The 14,518-nt window shown below is 41.2% G+C and overlaps 2 protein-coding genes across 4 annotated transcripts in view; one reads left to right on the top strand and one right to left on the bottom strand.

The window, feature by feature from the left end:
* The window catches only part of Pgant9 (polypeptide N-acetylgalactosaminyltransferase 9), a 64,079-nt gene that overhangs the window by 13,020 nt on the left and 36,541 nt on the right, over positions 1 to 14,518 (bottom strand). The window lies entirely within an intron of this gene.
* Idgf6 (Imaginal disc growth factor 6) lies at positions 7,533 to 9,720 on the top strand. The gene is made up of 3 exons (XM_017073697.4): positions 7,533 to 7,769; positions 8,325 to 8,900; positions 8,952 to 9,720. The coding sequence occupies exons 1-3, from the start codon at positions 7,634 to 7,636 to the stop codon at positions 9,602 to 9,604; spliced, it is 1,365 nt and encodes a 454-aa protein (XP_016929186.2). The 5' UTR covers positions 7,533 to 7,633; the 3' UTR covers positions 9,605 to 9,720.

Below are 14,518 nucleotides of genomic sequence, written 5' to 3'. Positions count from 1 at the left end.
GAAGAAGACGTTGTCGCTGTGAAGCGAGACACGCGCAGAAAAAATGAATATAACGCTGCTTGACATAAAGTGAAGTTGACTTTGACAAGTGCTTGGGCCGCGCCACGCCCCCAAAGGAGGGCGGCCCTCCAAACACTCGTACACACATGGTTAGCGGATACAGGATACAGGATACAGGCTACAGGATACAGGCAGCATCTGTGAGATGGCAAAGTGGCAACTTAGCGGGGCAACTCGAGGGCTTCATACGCTCGGCTTGCTATTTGCATTTCGAGTCAAGCACCAAAAAGTCGCAATCTTCGCCAAAGTTAATAGTTGAGGAGGGCTTCAGGTCAATGGGCGACTGAAAAGTTGAGGAAGTGTGAGTAGAAATGGAAGTGGGAATAAAAGTGGAATCGGGATAAGTAGCCTGCCATCTGCGTGGATGTATCTGTGAGGTACAATTTGGCTTATTGCTCGAGTGCTGCAAATCCCTTCCGTTCTTTTGAGTCCGGCTTAACCCACTCGGCATCTCGCAAAGGAATGGGGCTGCTTAAAAACGCATTTAAATGTTTAATGTAGCGAGAACACACACACTAACAGGGAACAAGAGGTTAAGGTAAAAATTAGCATAAAAAAGTTGTTTCAGAGCTCTGCTGATTTTGCTTTGATTACCGGTTCACTGGACTGTTAGAAAATGCTTAACCGCCCTAAACCCCCTCAAAAACCCCTTAGCCAACACCATCACCATGCAAGAGGAAGATAAAAAGACAGGGGCGTAGTGGGTGTTCTGTATTTTTAAGAGTTCGAACCTGAAACCTATAATGCTAACCATAATCTCACTGAAGCATTATTGATAGTAGTGGTATTTTTAGTATACATGCCATTATATATAATTGTTCATTTAGAGCTTAAGTTAAAATAAGATATATTATAATGTATATAATGACATTCCATTTTAAGAGCTAAAGTCTTTGGTAATCTGTAAAGTATTCCGTTGTGCTATTGATACCTTTATCTTCTAGAATTCTCCAAGCTTTTCCCCTAAGAGAGGTTCCAAGAAGCGATTTACTACAACAAAAGCTGGATTAAGTCTCTTACCATTTCCCTTCAGCTAAATCGTTTTTAAACCCCTTCTCGGCTGCGCCCCTGACAGCAAGGGGGGCTGTAATAAAACGCAGCAGCGATTTCCAGGCGCGAAAGCGCGTGCACAAAACTTTGTACGCTTTCAGTACGCAGCGCATCCTGGCGCGAGGTCCTGGAGGCTTCAGCAAATCCTGGTCCCTGGACCAAGTGCAATAAAAACCAAAGTGCAACTTTGCGTATTAAGCAGTAAAATCTGCCAGCGAGCAGCGCGCAAGAAGGGGCAGCTTAACTGTCGGAAAATTAAAAGAAAATGGCAAATGCTCGCTGGCAGGCTTTCCGCCTTCCAGTACACTTGAAACCTTCAACTCGGCCTCCCGCGCCCCCAGGACATTACTAAATTACGTTGTCAAAATGGAAGAAGCCTGGCCAACAGCACGTGCTTGACCCTCCCAAGGACGAGCCGAAAATCCACGCTTATTTAATTTGTTCTGATGTTATTTAAGTTTTTAAGCTGGGGCCCTAAGTCAGCGCGAAAGTTGGCAGGTTTCACGGAGAAAAATTATGGCTTTGGAGGAAAGCCAGAAATTCGAGTATTTAAATATTAAACATATTAGATTTCTTTCCAATTTTAAGAATTTTAGATGTCTAAAAGTAGGCAGTGAATAAAAATGGTCATATTTCTGATTAAATCATTGTATTTATGAGATTTATATATACTATTGCATACTTTCAGAGTCATGCGAAAATGATTTCAAAGCAGTATTCATTTGCGGGAACCCCGATCTACTTTACTTTACTATATCTTAGCAAATTCCCAAAGAAATAATACCTTTCTGTGCTCCAATATTTTTTCCCACGATGAAACTTACACCATTATCCAAGAGAAAATTCCACGTTTACCTTGGGCTTTCTCCGAATTTATGGACATTGGCCTCCCACTTTCCACCTCTTAATCCTCCCACGTCCAAGGACCCGTCCCCCGAAACTTGATGAAAGTGTAATTTTTGGTTATGCGAAACGCGTGCTCAATTTGCATGGCAGTCGGGCAGCTGGATGATGGTTGATGGATGGGTAAGTTAGTCAGGGAATGGAAGGGCGGTAACTGCCTTCTAAGTACGTGCTTACATCCAGTTGATGAGCGAATATGGACGCTGGCCTCAAGTCCTGCATAAATTATGCATGCAATTTGACGGTACGGCGAGTTGCCGGAAAATATGCACTTATTAGCAGTTAACAAAATGCAGATGGCCGGCTTACTATGACCCATTTGCATCCTTTGGCGGAATAGTTAGGAAATGTAGGTTTTCTATGTTCTAGGAAGTTGTTTGCCTTAATATCTTAAGGGAACAAAGTTTTTTTCCTTACTATAGCTGGAAATTGTACTTGTACATTTTTATTCAAGCTAAGAATTTAATTTAAGCCAGCTTAAAATCGATAGCACTGCAGCGTTCCCTATCCAACTATTTTTATCCAAACACAACCAAAAACCTCGACCCTAATTCTCACACATTTATCATTTCGTGGATGTCGTTTAGAATGCTCCACATCCATTAGTTGGTGTAAATGGGGCTTAAGACATATTCTCCAAAAATGACGTTATGCAAATGAAGGCCCGTTTGGGTTCGTTTGGATTGGGTTAACTGGCAATTTGCTGGTGGCACTGCCGAGGGTGCCAGGACCCGAGTCCGTAGTCCGTAGTCCACCGCCGCTAACCAGAACAAATGTGCCACGGACATGACGACGCAGTGGTTCCGCTCCTCCCTCCAAATGGAATGGCAGCTAATTAATAATACGAAATTGTGCTGCCAGGAACCGGCGATGGAAACCAAACATGGGCTGTCGCTCCACCATTTCCCGATTGCCTGACCACCACGAAGAGGATGCAGAATGGCGACCATGACAATGATGAGGGGCTGTGGCTGAGGAAAGCTGCTGATAACTTGGCCTAAATGTTAGGCACAAGCACTAAACAAAATTATTTTAGGATTCTATAATACTAAAATTATTTATCTTAATATTATAGAGCTAATATATAGATTCCTTTTTTAAAAATTCCATGAAAATCTGTTCTTATGGAAATATACCTATTTTAAAATAAGTTAGGATACTATCCAACTTACTTACTTACATAATGTAAAAGTCTTTCTATACTATATGTATATGTTTTTACCTTTAAAAATAATAAGATAGTATAGTATAATATTTTATAACTCTCATTTATATGTAAATGTGTTCCATTAAATTCTTAGTTGGAGAAAGAAATTCTAAAAGGGCGATTTTAAAAAGCTTTTCTTATTTCCAACTCTTTTTAGTACTTCCATATTCATGCAATTTTTTTCGAGTTTAGATGGCATAGTAGTTCCCCCTCCTCATATATATTTCATGCATCCATCTGAGGGGCATGAATTTAGCCCCTCGCATCGTTTGCGAAAATTGCTTAAAAATGAACCCGACTCTGACAGTTGATGGATGGTCTGGAAAATTTGGCTCCCAGCCGATCGTCCCTCTATATGTATGCTGTATAGTGGTACAGTGAACACCCCCTACGTATCCGCCACGCCCAACTCAACCCAGAGCTCATCATGCGCGACTAAGTGTTTGCTTTAGGGGGCGTGGAAAAAAGGCTGTGCCTGCCATGGGTTAAGAGTTGCTGTTGGGCGCTTTAAAAATTTCATATCTATTTTTAGTGCTTCTGTGGATGTGGATAGTGCTTCTGCCAGTGCCTCTGCTTATTTCCATAGTTATTTTTCATGCATTTTTGCAGCGGCGGCATAGTGGGTGCTATCATAGTGTTGCCGTGCTGCCTTTGATGTGTTGTTTTCTTTTTTGCCACCCTTTTATTTTGCTTTTTCTGTGCTCGTTGAGTGTGCTGTGCATTTTTACGAGCGTTTTTTAATAAATCATGCGCCACGTAAGCTGACTTTCATGCACAGGATACATTTCCCTGCTCCTTTACGGTTTTCCGCACATAAAGTATATATGGAGAAGTGTGTATTTCGTGTGCGGCTGAGTGAGTGATTTGCATATGTTGTGAGTGCCAGGGCTGGAAAATTGCAGGCCGCAAATGCACTTTGGCCCAATTAGTTTCCAGAAATGAACTGAGGCGAAAATTGCTTGGCTTTCTGCAAGACCCTCAATCTGCATCTCATCGGGCTGCCATCCCTGGTCCCCATCTGTCTTATATGGCCACAAATCACTTCGGCCACGCCCCCTGCAGCCCATCGAAATGGTCGTTAGTTTCGGGTTTTCGGGGTTTCGGGGTTTCGGTGTTTCGAACCCCCACTCCATCATACCCCTGGAAAAATGCTGTTGTGCCCCGCCATTGGGTGCAAATTAATACACTTGCGAGCGCAGAGGGAAAATTGGAGAGCGATCTTGTTGCTGTGCCCGGTGTTGCAGTTGCACTTGCTGCGGTTTTCCGGCTATCATGGGTTAAGGGGGGCTGGATTTGGGGATGGGTTTTAAGGGGGTGTTGGCGAACAGAAACAAACGAGCAGCCAACAAAGTTTTCTCTGTTTACTGGTGTGTGCTGGTTTTTGCCCTCTGCACATGGCTTAATATGCAAAGTTACGGGGAAAGGCGGGTAGCTGAAGGAAAAGCAATACAGTCGAAACCCCCAAGTTTTCCGAAACCAAATACAATGTTTATTATTAGTTTTCCTGACTTTGAGTCAAGCTTCTAGCATCAGAAAGTGTTTCTTGGCTCTAAGATATAAACAATAATTTGAAAGTTAGCTTAAAAATATTATAACATATTTCTAAATATTACTATAACTAATTTTATTATTTTTGTAAACTTTTTTTTTTAATATTCTGACTACTATACACCATAGAAATTAAATAAAGCTTTTATAAAGTTCCAGTTTGTTTTTTTAATAATTCACAAAGGCTACGATGAGAAGTTCAGGTTAATTAAATAACATTATTTAGAAGTCCCATAAACTTACATACAAAAGGAAGTATTTTGTTTTCAATATTAATACAGATCGTTTAAATCAAAGCTTACTGTTTTCATTTCTTATATAATAGGTGTACTTTATCTTACCTCAAAGTCAGATTAAAGTCTCTTAATATTATATAACTTTATAACTTGTTGTTCCACAAAAGGCAAGCTCTACTGTAGCTGCAGTTTTTACCCTTTCTGGCTCGTTAAAGCCGGCTTCAATTGCTGGTTGTTCTCGCAATAATTTTGGAATATTATTAATGCCAGCCGAAAAGCAGGCAACAGTCTGCCGGTCCTCCCAGCCGTTTTCGCTCCAATCCACTAAAGTGTAGCATACTTCGGGGTCGCCATAAATATCAAATACGAACGAGTGTGAGTGTGTCTGCTGGCTACGCTTTTAATTAAAGAACGCCAGCTTTTAGCTCGATATAATAAACTGAAATATAGACAGACCAGCCAGCAGGGCGGGAGAAAGTAGGGGGAGAAAAGAGCAAGCGAGAAGGAGTTTTATGAATTGCCATGACAAGCCCGCAGGCCCCGGCTTCTAGTTCCCCCCCTCCCCAGCGAAGACCCCACATTTTTCCCATATTTTCCCTTTTTTCCACCTCCTATCTCAACCATCAACTCTTGTTACAACATTTCAATTAAAAGTTAAACGTGCACGTAATTATGCGGACTACAAGGAAAATGTGTAAGTAATATTCCGCCGGCGCTGACTGAGCGAAAAGCGCATGGTGAAAATTAATTAACCAAAATGCTGCCAGCGAAAAGGGAAAAAAGCTTTGGTAGAAATTAGGACAAAAAAATACGTAAATCCCTGCGACCTAAAAAAGAAACCTTTTCTCCATGGCCCCGGGTTTTTAGTTATTTTATTCGGCCAAAACCGCTCGTGCATGTGATTGGTTTTTCGAAGCCAAAGCTTAACCCAGATTTTTTCTCTCGCCTTCGGTGAATTAACACCCACAACAGCCGGAAAAAAGATGAAAGCGAGACTGTTAATTGATAATGTACAAAATTGAAATTGCTCAAAAAATAATTGAGTGCCAGGCAAACAGACTTCTTCGAACCCAAATCAACTGAGAGGAAGCAAGTGGATGTCAATTCCGGTTGCCTTCGTTGTAACATGCATTCCCAGAAATAATTCCTTGAGTTACGTATACATAGCAGATGAAAAGACAGGAATGAAAAGGCAAGAAAAAGGAAAGAAAGGGCTACTCAGACTACATAACTGAAGTTTATAGAGCATACCATTGCATACCCACCCACATCTATAACATGCATAATAGATCAAGAAAAAACAGTTCTTACACAGGAAAGATTACCATTACCATGGTAAAGCGTAAAGCTTAATGTTAAGTTAATACAGAATATTAAACACCTAATTAATATATTTTAAGCATAGCCAGAGAATTTAGAATATGTAAAGATATTAAAAAATCAATTCAAGGTGCTTAGAAAATTTGAAAATAATTTTTCTATAGACCTACATAATATACCATCTTAATATATCATATTTATGATATAATTGGAAAAATGATCTTTAAGGACTCAATTTTTTGGGATTTTAAATGCAAAAGTTTTCTTATCATATTTTTTCTCTCTGTAAAATCTGAAAATAAGCATGTGTGACCGACAGATGCTGAGAACAAAAGGAAGCTGGTGGATTGAACAGCGATTAGGGCAGGCAAACACCAGAATTATGCCAAAATCAACAAGAACTGAAAAGGAACCCACAGAAACAAAGGAAAGAATGGAAAGAAGAAACTCAGGCTTAGGGCTTAGAGCAAAGAACCAAATCGGGGTCGGGAATTGATAACAGCGCAGAAGCCGTAATCAAAGAGCTCAAACATGGCACAAAAAATTCATGAACATTAGCAAACAAGAAAAGATAACAAACCAAATTTAAGTAAGCAAGGAAAAAACAGAACAAATTTAAATTTGACCACATCCAAGTCGTAAAAATTTAAATATATTTGTGGGCAGCCCACACAAATGTACTGGAATTAATACAGTAGGAACAAGCTTTTAAAGTTTATTCACATGAGCAAGTTTACTTAAAGTTTGCAATGTAGTGGAAACCAGTTTAAGCTAATGAAAATAAGGTAATGATAAGTATGTTTATAAAGATCTTCCCAGAATTTTGTTCATTTAATTGAAAGTATAAACACTCTTTATATAGGTATGAATTTTAAATTCAGTAGAGCGATGTCGTAAAAATAATGACAACAACAACGGCGTGAATAAAATATTTAAGTGGAGCAAACATAACAGCAGTAGATACTGACTAAATATGAAGATGAAAATATGAAAGATGATTGAAAAGCTAATTAAAAGCCTGGATAGATACATTTATCCTACATATACAACATTTTTTTTAAAGAATTTATAGCCTTTTTCACCTTATACAATCTCCACTGTATTTATTTCTAATAATCGCCTCCGAGCCGAGCTTTGTTTATCAGCTCACACTTTGCTCTCAACCCACAACAGCAAAAAAGAACAACAATGACGACCACGTCTCAACCTTCGACAAGCTGGGATGCCAAGTAGAGCCCAAGTTTCAGTTCCAAGTCGACACTCGAGCGGCACACAGCTCAACGGAATCAAGTGAATCCGCGACTCGAAGATGATCATTAAAACCATAGCGATCGTATCGCTCTGCCTGGCCAGCCTTCAGGCCTCAAAGGCGGCTCCCCAACAGCCTCAGGTGCCCAAGAAACACCTGGTCTGCTACTACGATTCCGCCAGTTTTGTCAAGGAAGGTGAGTTCGCTGAAATATAGGTTTTTAATTCGATTTTTGCACTTTTCAATGTTATGTAACCTCCGCTGGAAGTTGCTAATTAGAAAAGATGAAAACGAAATCGAAAACAAGCGACCAGGCTTATCAACAAATACTTGGAACTCGGTTTTTGTAGTTTATTTGCTATTCAAGTCGAATGTGCGAGAGATAAGATGGGGCGCAGAGAAGTAAATAGAAAACCCAAATTGATCATAAATTAAATCATGTTTGTGGGCCATAAAAGGTCTATATATTAACCTGACATATCAATAAATATTATAAAGTCGTGTTATTAAGAAGTTTTTTATTTATTTTCCATGAAATACCAAAATACCCTTTACAGTTTATTAAAAAAATACTACATTTGAAAATTAATAATTAACCTTGCTCATAAAATATATTATTAGATTCGGTAAACAACCCAATTTAAACCAGTAAACTTCGAATGAACAATATGATAGTGCTATCTGTCCAAGTCTGGGTTCCTCCCAGTGCGTGCAACCTTCTGCTAATCGCAAAATCCCCTCTTTAATCTAGGTCTGGGCAAACTGGTGATCGATGAATTGGAGCCGGCTCTGCAGTTCTGCGACTATCTGATCTACGGCTACGCGGGAATCGAGCGGGACTCCAACAAGGCGGTGAGTCTGAACCAGCAGTTGGACCTCGACCTGGGCAAGGGACTGTTCCGCACGGTGACCCGCTTGAAGCGCAAGTACCCCAATGTCAAGATCCTGCTGAGCGTGGGCGGTGACAAGGACATTGACCTGGACAAGGATGGCAAGGAGCTGAGCAACAAGTACCTGGAGCTGCTGGAGAGCCCCACGGGTCGCACTCGTTTCGTGAACACGGTGTACTCTCTGGTGAAAACCTACGGATTCGATGGTCTGGACGTGGCCTGGCAGTTCCCCAAGAACAAGCCCAAGAAGGTGCACAGTGGCATTGGCAGCCTGTGGAAGGGATTCAAGAAGGTCTTCTCTGGGGATTCCATCGTGGATGAGAAGTCCGAGGAGCACAAGGAGCAGTTCACCGCTCTCCTCCGAGATGTTAAGAATGCCTTCCGCCCCGACAACCTGCTACTCTCCACCACCGTTCTGCCCAATGTGAACTCATCTTGTAAGTGGTGGTATTTTAAAAATATATATAGTTCTAATCCTTTGTTCCCAGTGTTCTATGACATCCCTGCCGTGGTCAACTACCTGGACTTTGTGAACCTGGGCGCCTTCGACTTCTTCACACCCCAGCGTAATCCCGAGGTGGCCGACTATATCGCCCCCATCTATGAGCTCAGCGAGCGCAATCCCGAGTTCAATGTGGCCTACCAGGTGAAATACTGGCTGCGAAACAACTGCCCCGGCAGCAAGATCAATGTGGGCGTGGCCACCTACGGTCGTCCCTGGAAACTGACTGATGACTCCGGCGAGACTGGAGTTCCCCCCGTCAAGGAGGTCAAGGATGAAGCCCCCGTGGGTGGCAACACCCAGGTGGCTGGCATCTACAGCTGGCCGGAGGTCTGTGCCCTGCTGCCCAACCAGAACAACGCCTATCTTAAGGGAGCCAATGCCCCGTTGACCAAGGTTCAGGATCCCGCCAAGCGTTTCGGATCGTATGCCTACAGGGCGGCCGATAAGAAGGGCGATAATGGCATATGGATAAGCTTCGAGGATCCCGATACCGCCGCCGATAAGGCCGGCTATGTGCGCACCGAAAACCTAGGTGGAGTGGCCCTGTTCGACTTGTCCTACGACGATTTCCGAGGACTCTGCACCAACGAGAAGTACCCCATCCTCAGGGCGGTCAAATACCGTCTGACCAACTAAAATGGGAGTCTCTTTGATTAACGTTTAATTGACCATGTGAAGGAAATGCTTTATCAAGATATATTTGTCCCATAAATATTTGAAATGTCATAAAGAACGAACCTTAGAACATATAATAGCTTGTGTTAATGTTTTTCGTGGGTGGTTAGATGTTTGGCATAAGGGAGTCTTAAATAATATATGTAGATATATGGGGTAATTGTGGTTAATTACGTATATATTGCTGTGGGTTTTCTGAAAAAGAAAAGACTCTGGGTGAACTGAACAAGATATATTACCAAGTCAGCCAAAACATTTGTACCTATCCAAATCTCATTTATTTTATTTCCTACCTAAAATCTTCTATGAATTTCAGAACACCCCCGATTCTGGTTGCCTTTCTTTATTGCAGCTCTCATATACATATCGCTTTATATATGCCCGACATTAATTTCCCCCACACACTCCCTGTTCACAAATAACACAATAACACAGGGGGAATGCCTAAATATTCGCTGTGACTTCTGCACCCCAGGCACTTTCTGCTCTGATGAATAGCCGAAATCCAATTGACTTTGACAGAAAATACGTAATCGGCTCCATCATTAAAGCAACCAGAGTGGCTGGTAGCCCCCATAACCATCGAGAAGCCGAAAAGCCGGCAACGAAAGCTCGGAATTGACTGCTCAACATTTGTCATTGGAGCGAGAACGTCGAAAATTTCGCATACGCAGCGTATTACACACTCAAGCCCGGCAGCTATGCTGTATGCTATATGCTATATAGCTCTGTGTTATGCACGATTTCACAACTACAACAAGAAATGGCAGACAATGGCATAAAAAGGCCCTCTCGAAGGGGAACAACAATCCGAACGAACGAAAGAAATGTAATGAAACGTGCAATGGACGAGATGAGAGCGGCTCTATCTTTGGTCCTCCAGCCCCGACCACTTTCCCATCTCTTGGGGTATTAGAAAGCATTTACCTTTCCGCACAGGCCCCATTACACATGCATATATACGGCAGGTTGGTACTGGAATTGGAATTGGAACCGACGAGCCACGAGGCACAGCCTAAACAATTTTTAAAGGTAAACTTTGCCCACAATATTCTATTTACAGGAGGGCTTCTGTGGGGCGAACCTCAGACAGACACATAAAAACTTTACTGTGCAAAAGTACTTTGCACTTTAGGACAATTTCATGAGATCAACTCTTTATAAGGCCATACTTTTTGCTTACATTAAGCATTAACTAAAAGCTAGAGGATTATATTATGTTTATGCTGTTTCTTCTGCTCCTCAAAAGCTAATCTCAATCAAATTTCAATAAATTTCTAGTTAGGCGCAAATTCTACTCACGTTCTAGTTATAGAAGTCCTCCTGTATTTTGGTATGGTTTTCCATTTGTGGGCATGAAAAAGGAACCAATGGAGGGTGCGTGCTGCGGGGATTTGGCACTTCAGGCATACTCTTCTTTATGTATATTTCTCCTCTCTATGTATAGTTAAACGCTTTGGCCAACACTGCGTATGAGTGCCCTGTGTGCGTTTGCCTTTGGCTGCTTTAGGACGCATATTGCGCATACGCCCTGGCCACGCCATCGAATAAGTTTTTACTATAGCTGCTGCTGCTGCCGTTTCTGCTACTCTTTATACTCAAATAATTGGATTAGTGTTTCAACGCCCTGCACACACAGCAGAATCCCCCATATTACCCGCCCCTGGGATCTGCTCTATGTGAATTCGTTTGCACCCGGCACGGGTTTCATTCCAGATTTTTTGCTGTTGCGGGGATTAGTTTTCACTGCTTTGCCGCACAGAAAATATATATATAATATGGGTACATACATATCTAAACAGCCTGCGGTGTTGTGCTAACCAGGCGAATTTGTTTTCATGTTATTTGCTGTGGTTTCTTTAATATTTAAATTCGCATATTGCTTGGCCAGGAAAATATGAAATAAAATGTTTATAAAACAAGTAATATTTGGTAGCAGAACTAAGATATCTCCTAAGATGTTCTATAGGGAACCGTATTCCTTGTATAATATTTCGGAATAAAATATTCCCTAAGATTTTTTGAAGAAAGACGCTTTCCTTTTATTATCTTTGGATGTAAAACATCCCCAAAAATGTTCTAGAGAAAAGTACTGCACTCCTTGTATAATTTTTGTAGAGACTCACTTACTTAAGAAGTCGTTTGAAATGATTAACTGTCCTTCATGGAGGATTTTTCTTTTAAAAATTTAATTTGATGGATTTGCTGAGGAAGAGGAAGGCCATATCTTGTACAATGTTTGGGAATTAAATATTCCCTGGGATTTTACAAGAAAACATGGCTTTTATTTAGAGCTAAGATATGAAAAGACAGCATTCCTTGTATAAGATTCACATCTTAAGAAATAGTTTGAAATGATTAACTGTTCACAATGGCAGATTTTTCTTTTCAAAATTGGATTTGATTGATTTGCCGAAGGAGAGGAAGGCCATTCTTTGTATAATAAAATATTTCATAAGATTATACAAGAAAAAAGCATTCCTTTTATAATATTTGGAGCTAAGATGAGAAAAAGCCGCATTCCTTATATAATCTTTGTAGAATTGTACAACTTAAGAAATCGTTTGAAATGACTAACTGTCCATAATGGCGGATTTTTCTTTTCAAAATTGGATTTGATTGATTGAAAGAGAGGAAGGCCATTCCTTGTATAACAAAATAGTTCATAAGATTATAGAAGAAAAAAGCATTCCTTTTATAATATTTGGAGCTAAGATGAGAAAAAGCCGCATTCCTTAAATAATCTTTGTAGAAATGTACAACTTAAGAAATCGTTTGATATGATTAACTGTCCATAATGGCGGATTTTTCTTTTCAAAATTGGATTTGATTGATTTGCTGAAGGAGAGGAAGGCCATTAGCCGATTCCCCAGCTCCTTGGCTGTTTCAATTTGGGGGATTTTGCTCGGAAAATAAAAACATATATACATGGAGCCAGCTGAAAGCACAACTTTTACCTTGGAGCAGCAGCAGGACGCGCCAAGGAAGTACAAACAAAAGCTGAAGTAGCAACTTTGAGTGCAGGGGAAATGGCATTGGCCATAACGAATATGTATTTTTGATTCCCCAAGCTAGTGTTATTATTGTTGCTGTTGCCCCAGCTCTGGCTCTTACTTCTGCTGCTGCCAACTCGTAACAAGTTAAGCAACTTTGGACAGACATCAGAAGTTGTTGGAGGGATTTTCGTTCAGGCAGCTTTGGGACTGTCAACATCTGTGCCCGCCGGCAGTTGAGAATCCCCGAGTCCCCCCGAAGGGTATGGAGTTTACAGCCCCGTTTGCCTTTGAGCCACCTGGCATGGCACAACTCAAACAGATATTTGAAATTAGCAATCGGTTGAGAGCAGCGCCAGCTTAAACATTTACTCGGCTCTGCCACTTTAATTTTCCATTTTCCAGCAAGGACTTTTCCCTGTCACATGCAGGGACCATTATCTTCTGAACCACCCACTCTTGCCACATGAGCAACAACATTTATGGGCTGCAGCAGCAGTTGCCTTCCGCAAGTCGGTCGGCAAATTGCCAATGTTGTTGCAGACGGGAAATGCTTTACTTGATTTAGCTGCTAAGTGCAACTTGAGGCATTCGCCACGCCGCATGTTGCCAGGAAGCAGCAACAATTCCGGCCTGCGCCAGGATTTTTCGGCAACAATCCTGCCATAAATCCCCCTGGCGCTTGTAAAAACAATTATGCCAGATATTTACGCCGCAAAAGGGCGATGCAGCACAGCAACAGACGACGACGCACATTTGCTGTTTACATTTTTGGCCTTTAATTGCAGTGTCATGGCCCGCTTTTCGGCTTCCTTTCTGCCAACTTGTGGCCTTGCCACAGGCGGCGTATGCGTAATATATCGCCTACATGGGCCGGGCATTAAGGCAATCCGCTTGCCAGAATCAAGGGGACCACAGTGTAATTATGAACTTTTAATTAAAGCGTTAAACAAATAACAAAATGGAGATGGCGATTGCATTTGCGCCAGAAGGTGTGCCAGGTATAAAGTGGCAAATGGCTCCGCCAGGTAGGACTTTAGCCCATTCACACAGGACAGCTGTCGACGAATCTGAAAACCCATCGACATACTCAAATGTCCATTTGCGGAGCTCCTTTCACAAACCCTTTCGATTCTCCACGTGTGTGCGGGAGTATCTAATTGCTTGTCAGTGTATGGGAAAAGTTTGTACGTGTTCGGTGCAGGCGGTCATAAAATAACAAGACGTTCTCTGGGTTCAGGGATAAGTGCATATTTTGGAGGGAAATAAATCGATTAAAAACCAGTTGAAAAATCGAATATGCCAATACGTAGTACAACATTCATAAACATAACACATTTTAAAAATGAATAAGTCCTCAAGGCAATAATCCCTATGATATAAAACCTCAAATTCGGGATCATATATCGTATTACCTTTTTGAGGTCTTATTTCCAACACCCAAATAAATTCATTAAAAATCCTTCAGCTTAAAATATAATACATTTTAATGAAGAGAAATATTTTAGTCTCAATTTGAATGCCTTTAAATAACTTAAAGTACTCTAAAAATTTTATGACCAACATTTAACACCGCTCTTGCTAATGTAAACCTCAAGAATCTCCGTTTTCATGGCTATAACTTTTAAAGCACTTTAAAAATTCTGGAATGCTTTACGGCCATGCGCCACTTTCCACTCAAATGCACAACTAACCAAGGCTATAACTCTGCCTTTAAGAACGACCCAAGTTGAGCATAAATTTGCAAGCTTATCTGCGCGAGGGAAACGACTCTTAGTTCTAATAGCTCATATTGCAAACGACACTTTTGTGGCCTGTACGTGAGAATGGGTGTTTGTTGTCATTTCCTCTTTTTGCCTTTGCTACGTGAATGTGTGTTTGC

Source organism: Drosophila suzukii, chromosome 2R, assembly GCF_043229965.1.
Source record: "Drosophila suzukii chromosome 2R, CBGP_Dsuzu_IsoJpt1.0, whole genome shotgun sequence".
Taxonomy (NCBI): domain Eukaryota; kingdom Metazoa; phylum Arthropoda; class Insecta; order Diptera; family Drosophilidae; genus Drosophila; species Drosophila suzukii.
Note: the sequence above shows the minus strand (reverse complement) of the source record. Positions and strands in the feature narration are given on the sequence as shown.

Excerpts from the sequence above, each read along its gene's own strand:
- Idgf6 (XM_017073697.4), top strand. The coding sequence starts at position 7,634 with ATGATCATTAAAACCATAGCGATCGTATCGCTCTGCCTGGCCAGCCTT. Across the intron at positions 7,770-8,324 it reads CGCCAGTTTTGTCAAGGAAG|GTCTGGGCAAACTGGTGATC; the intron begins GTGAGTTCGCTG and ends TCTTTAATCTAG. Across the intron at positions 8,901-8,951 it reads GCCCAATGTGAACTCATCTT|TGTTCTATGACATCCCTGCC; the intron begins GTAAGTGGTGGT and ends CTTTGTTCCCAG.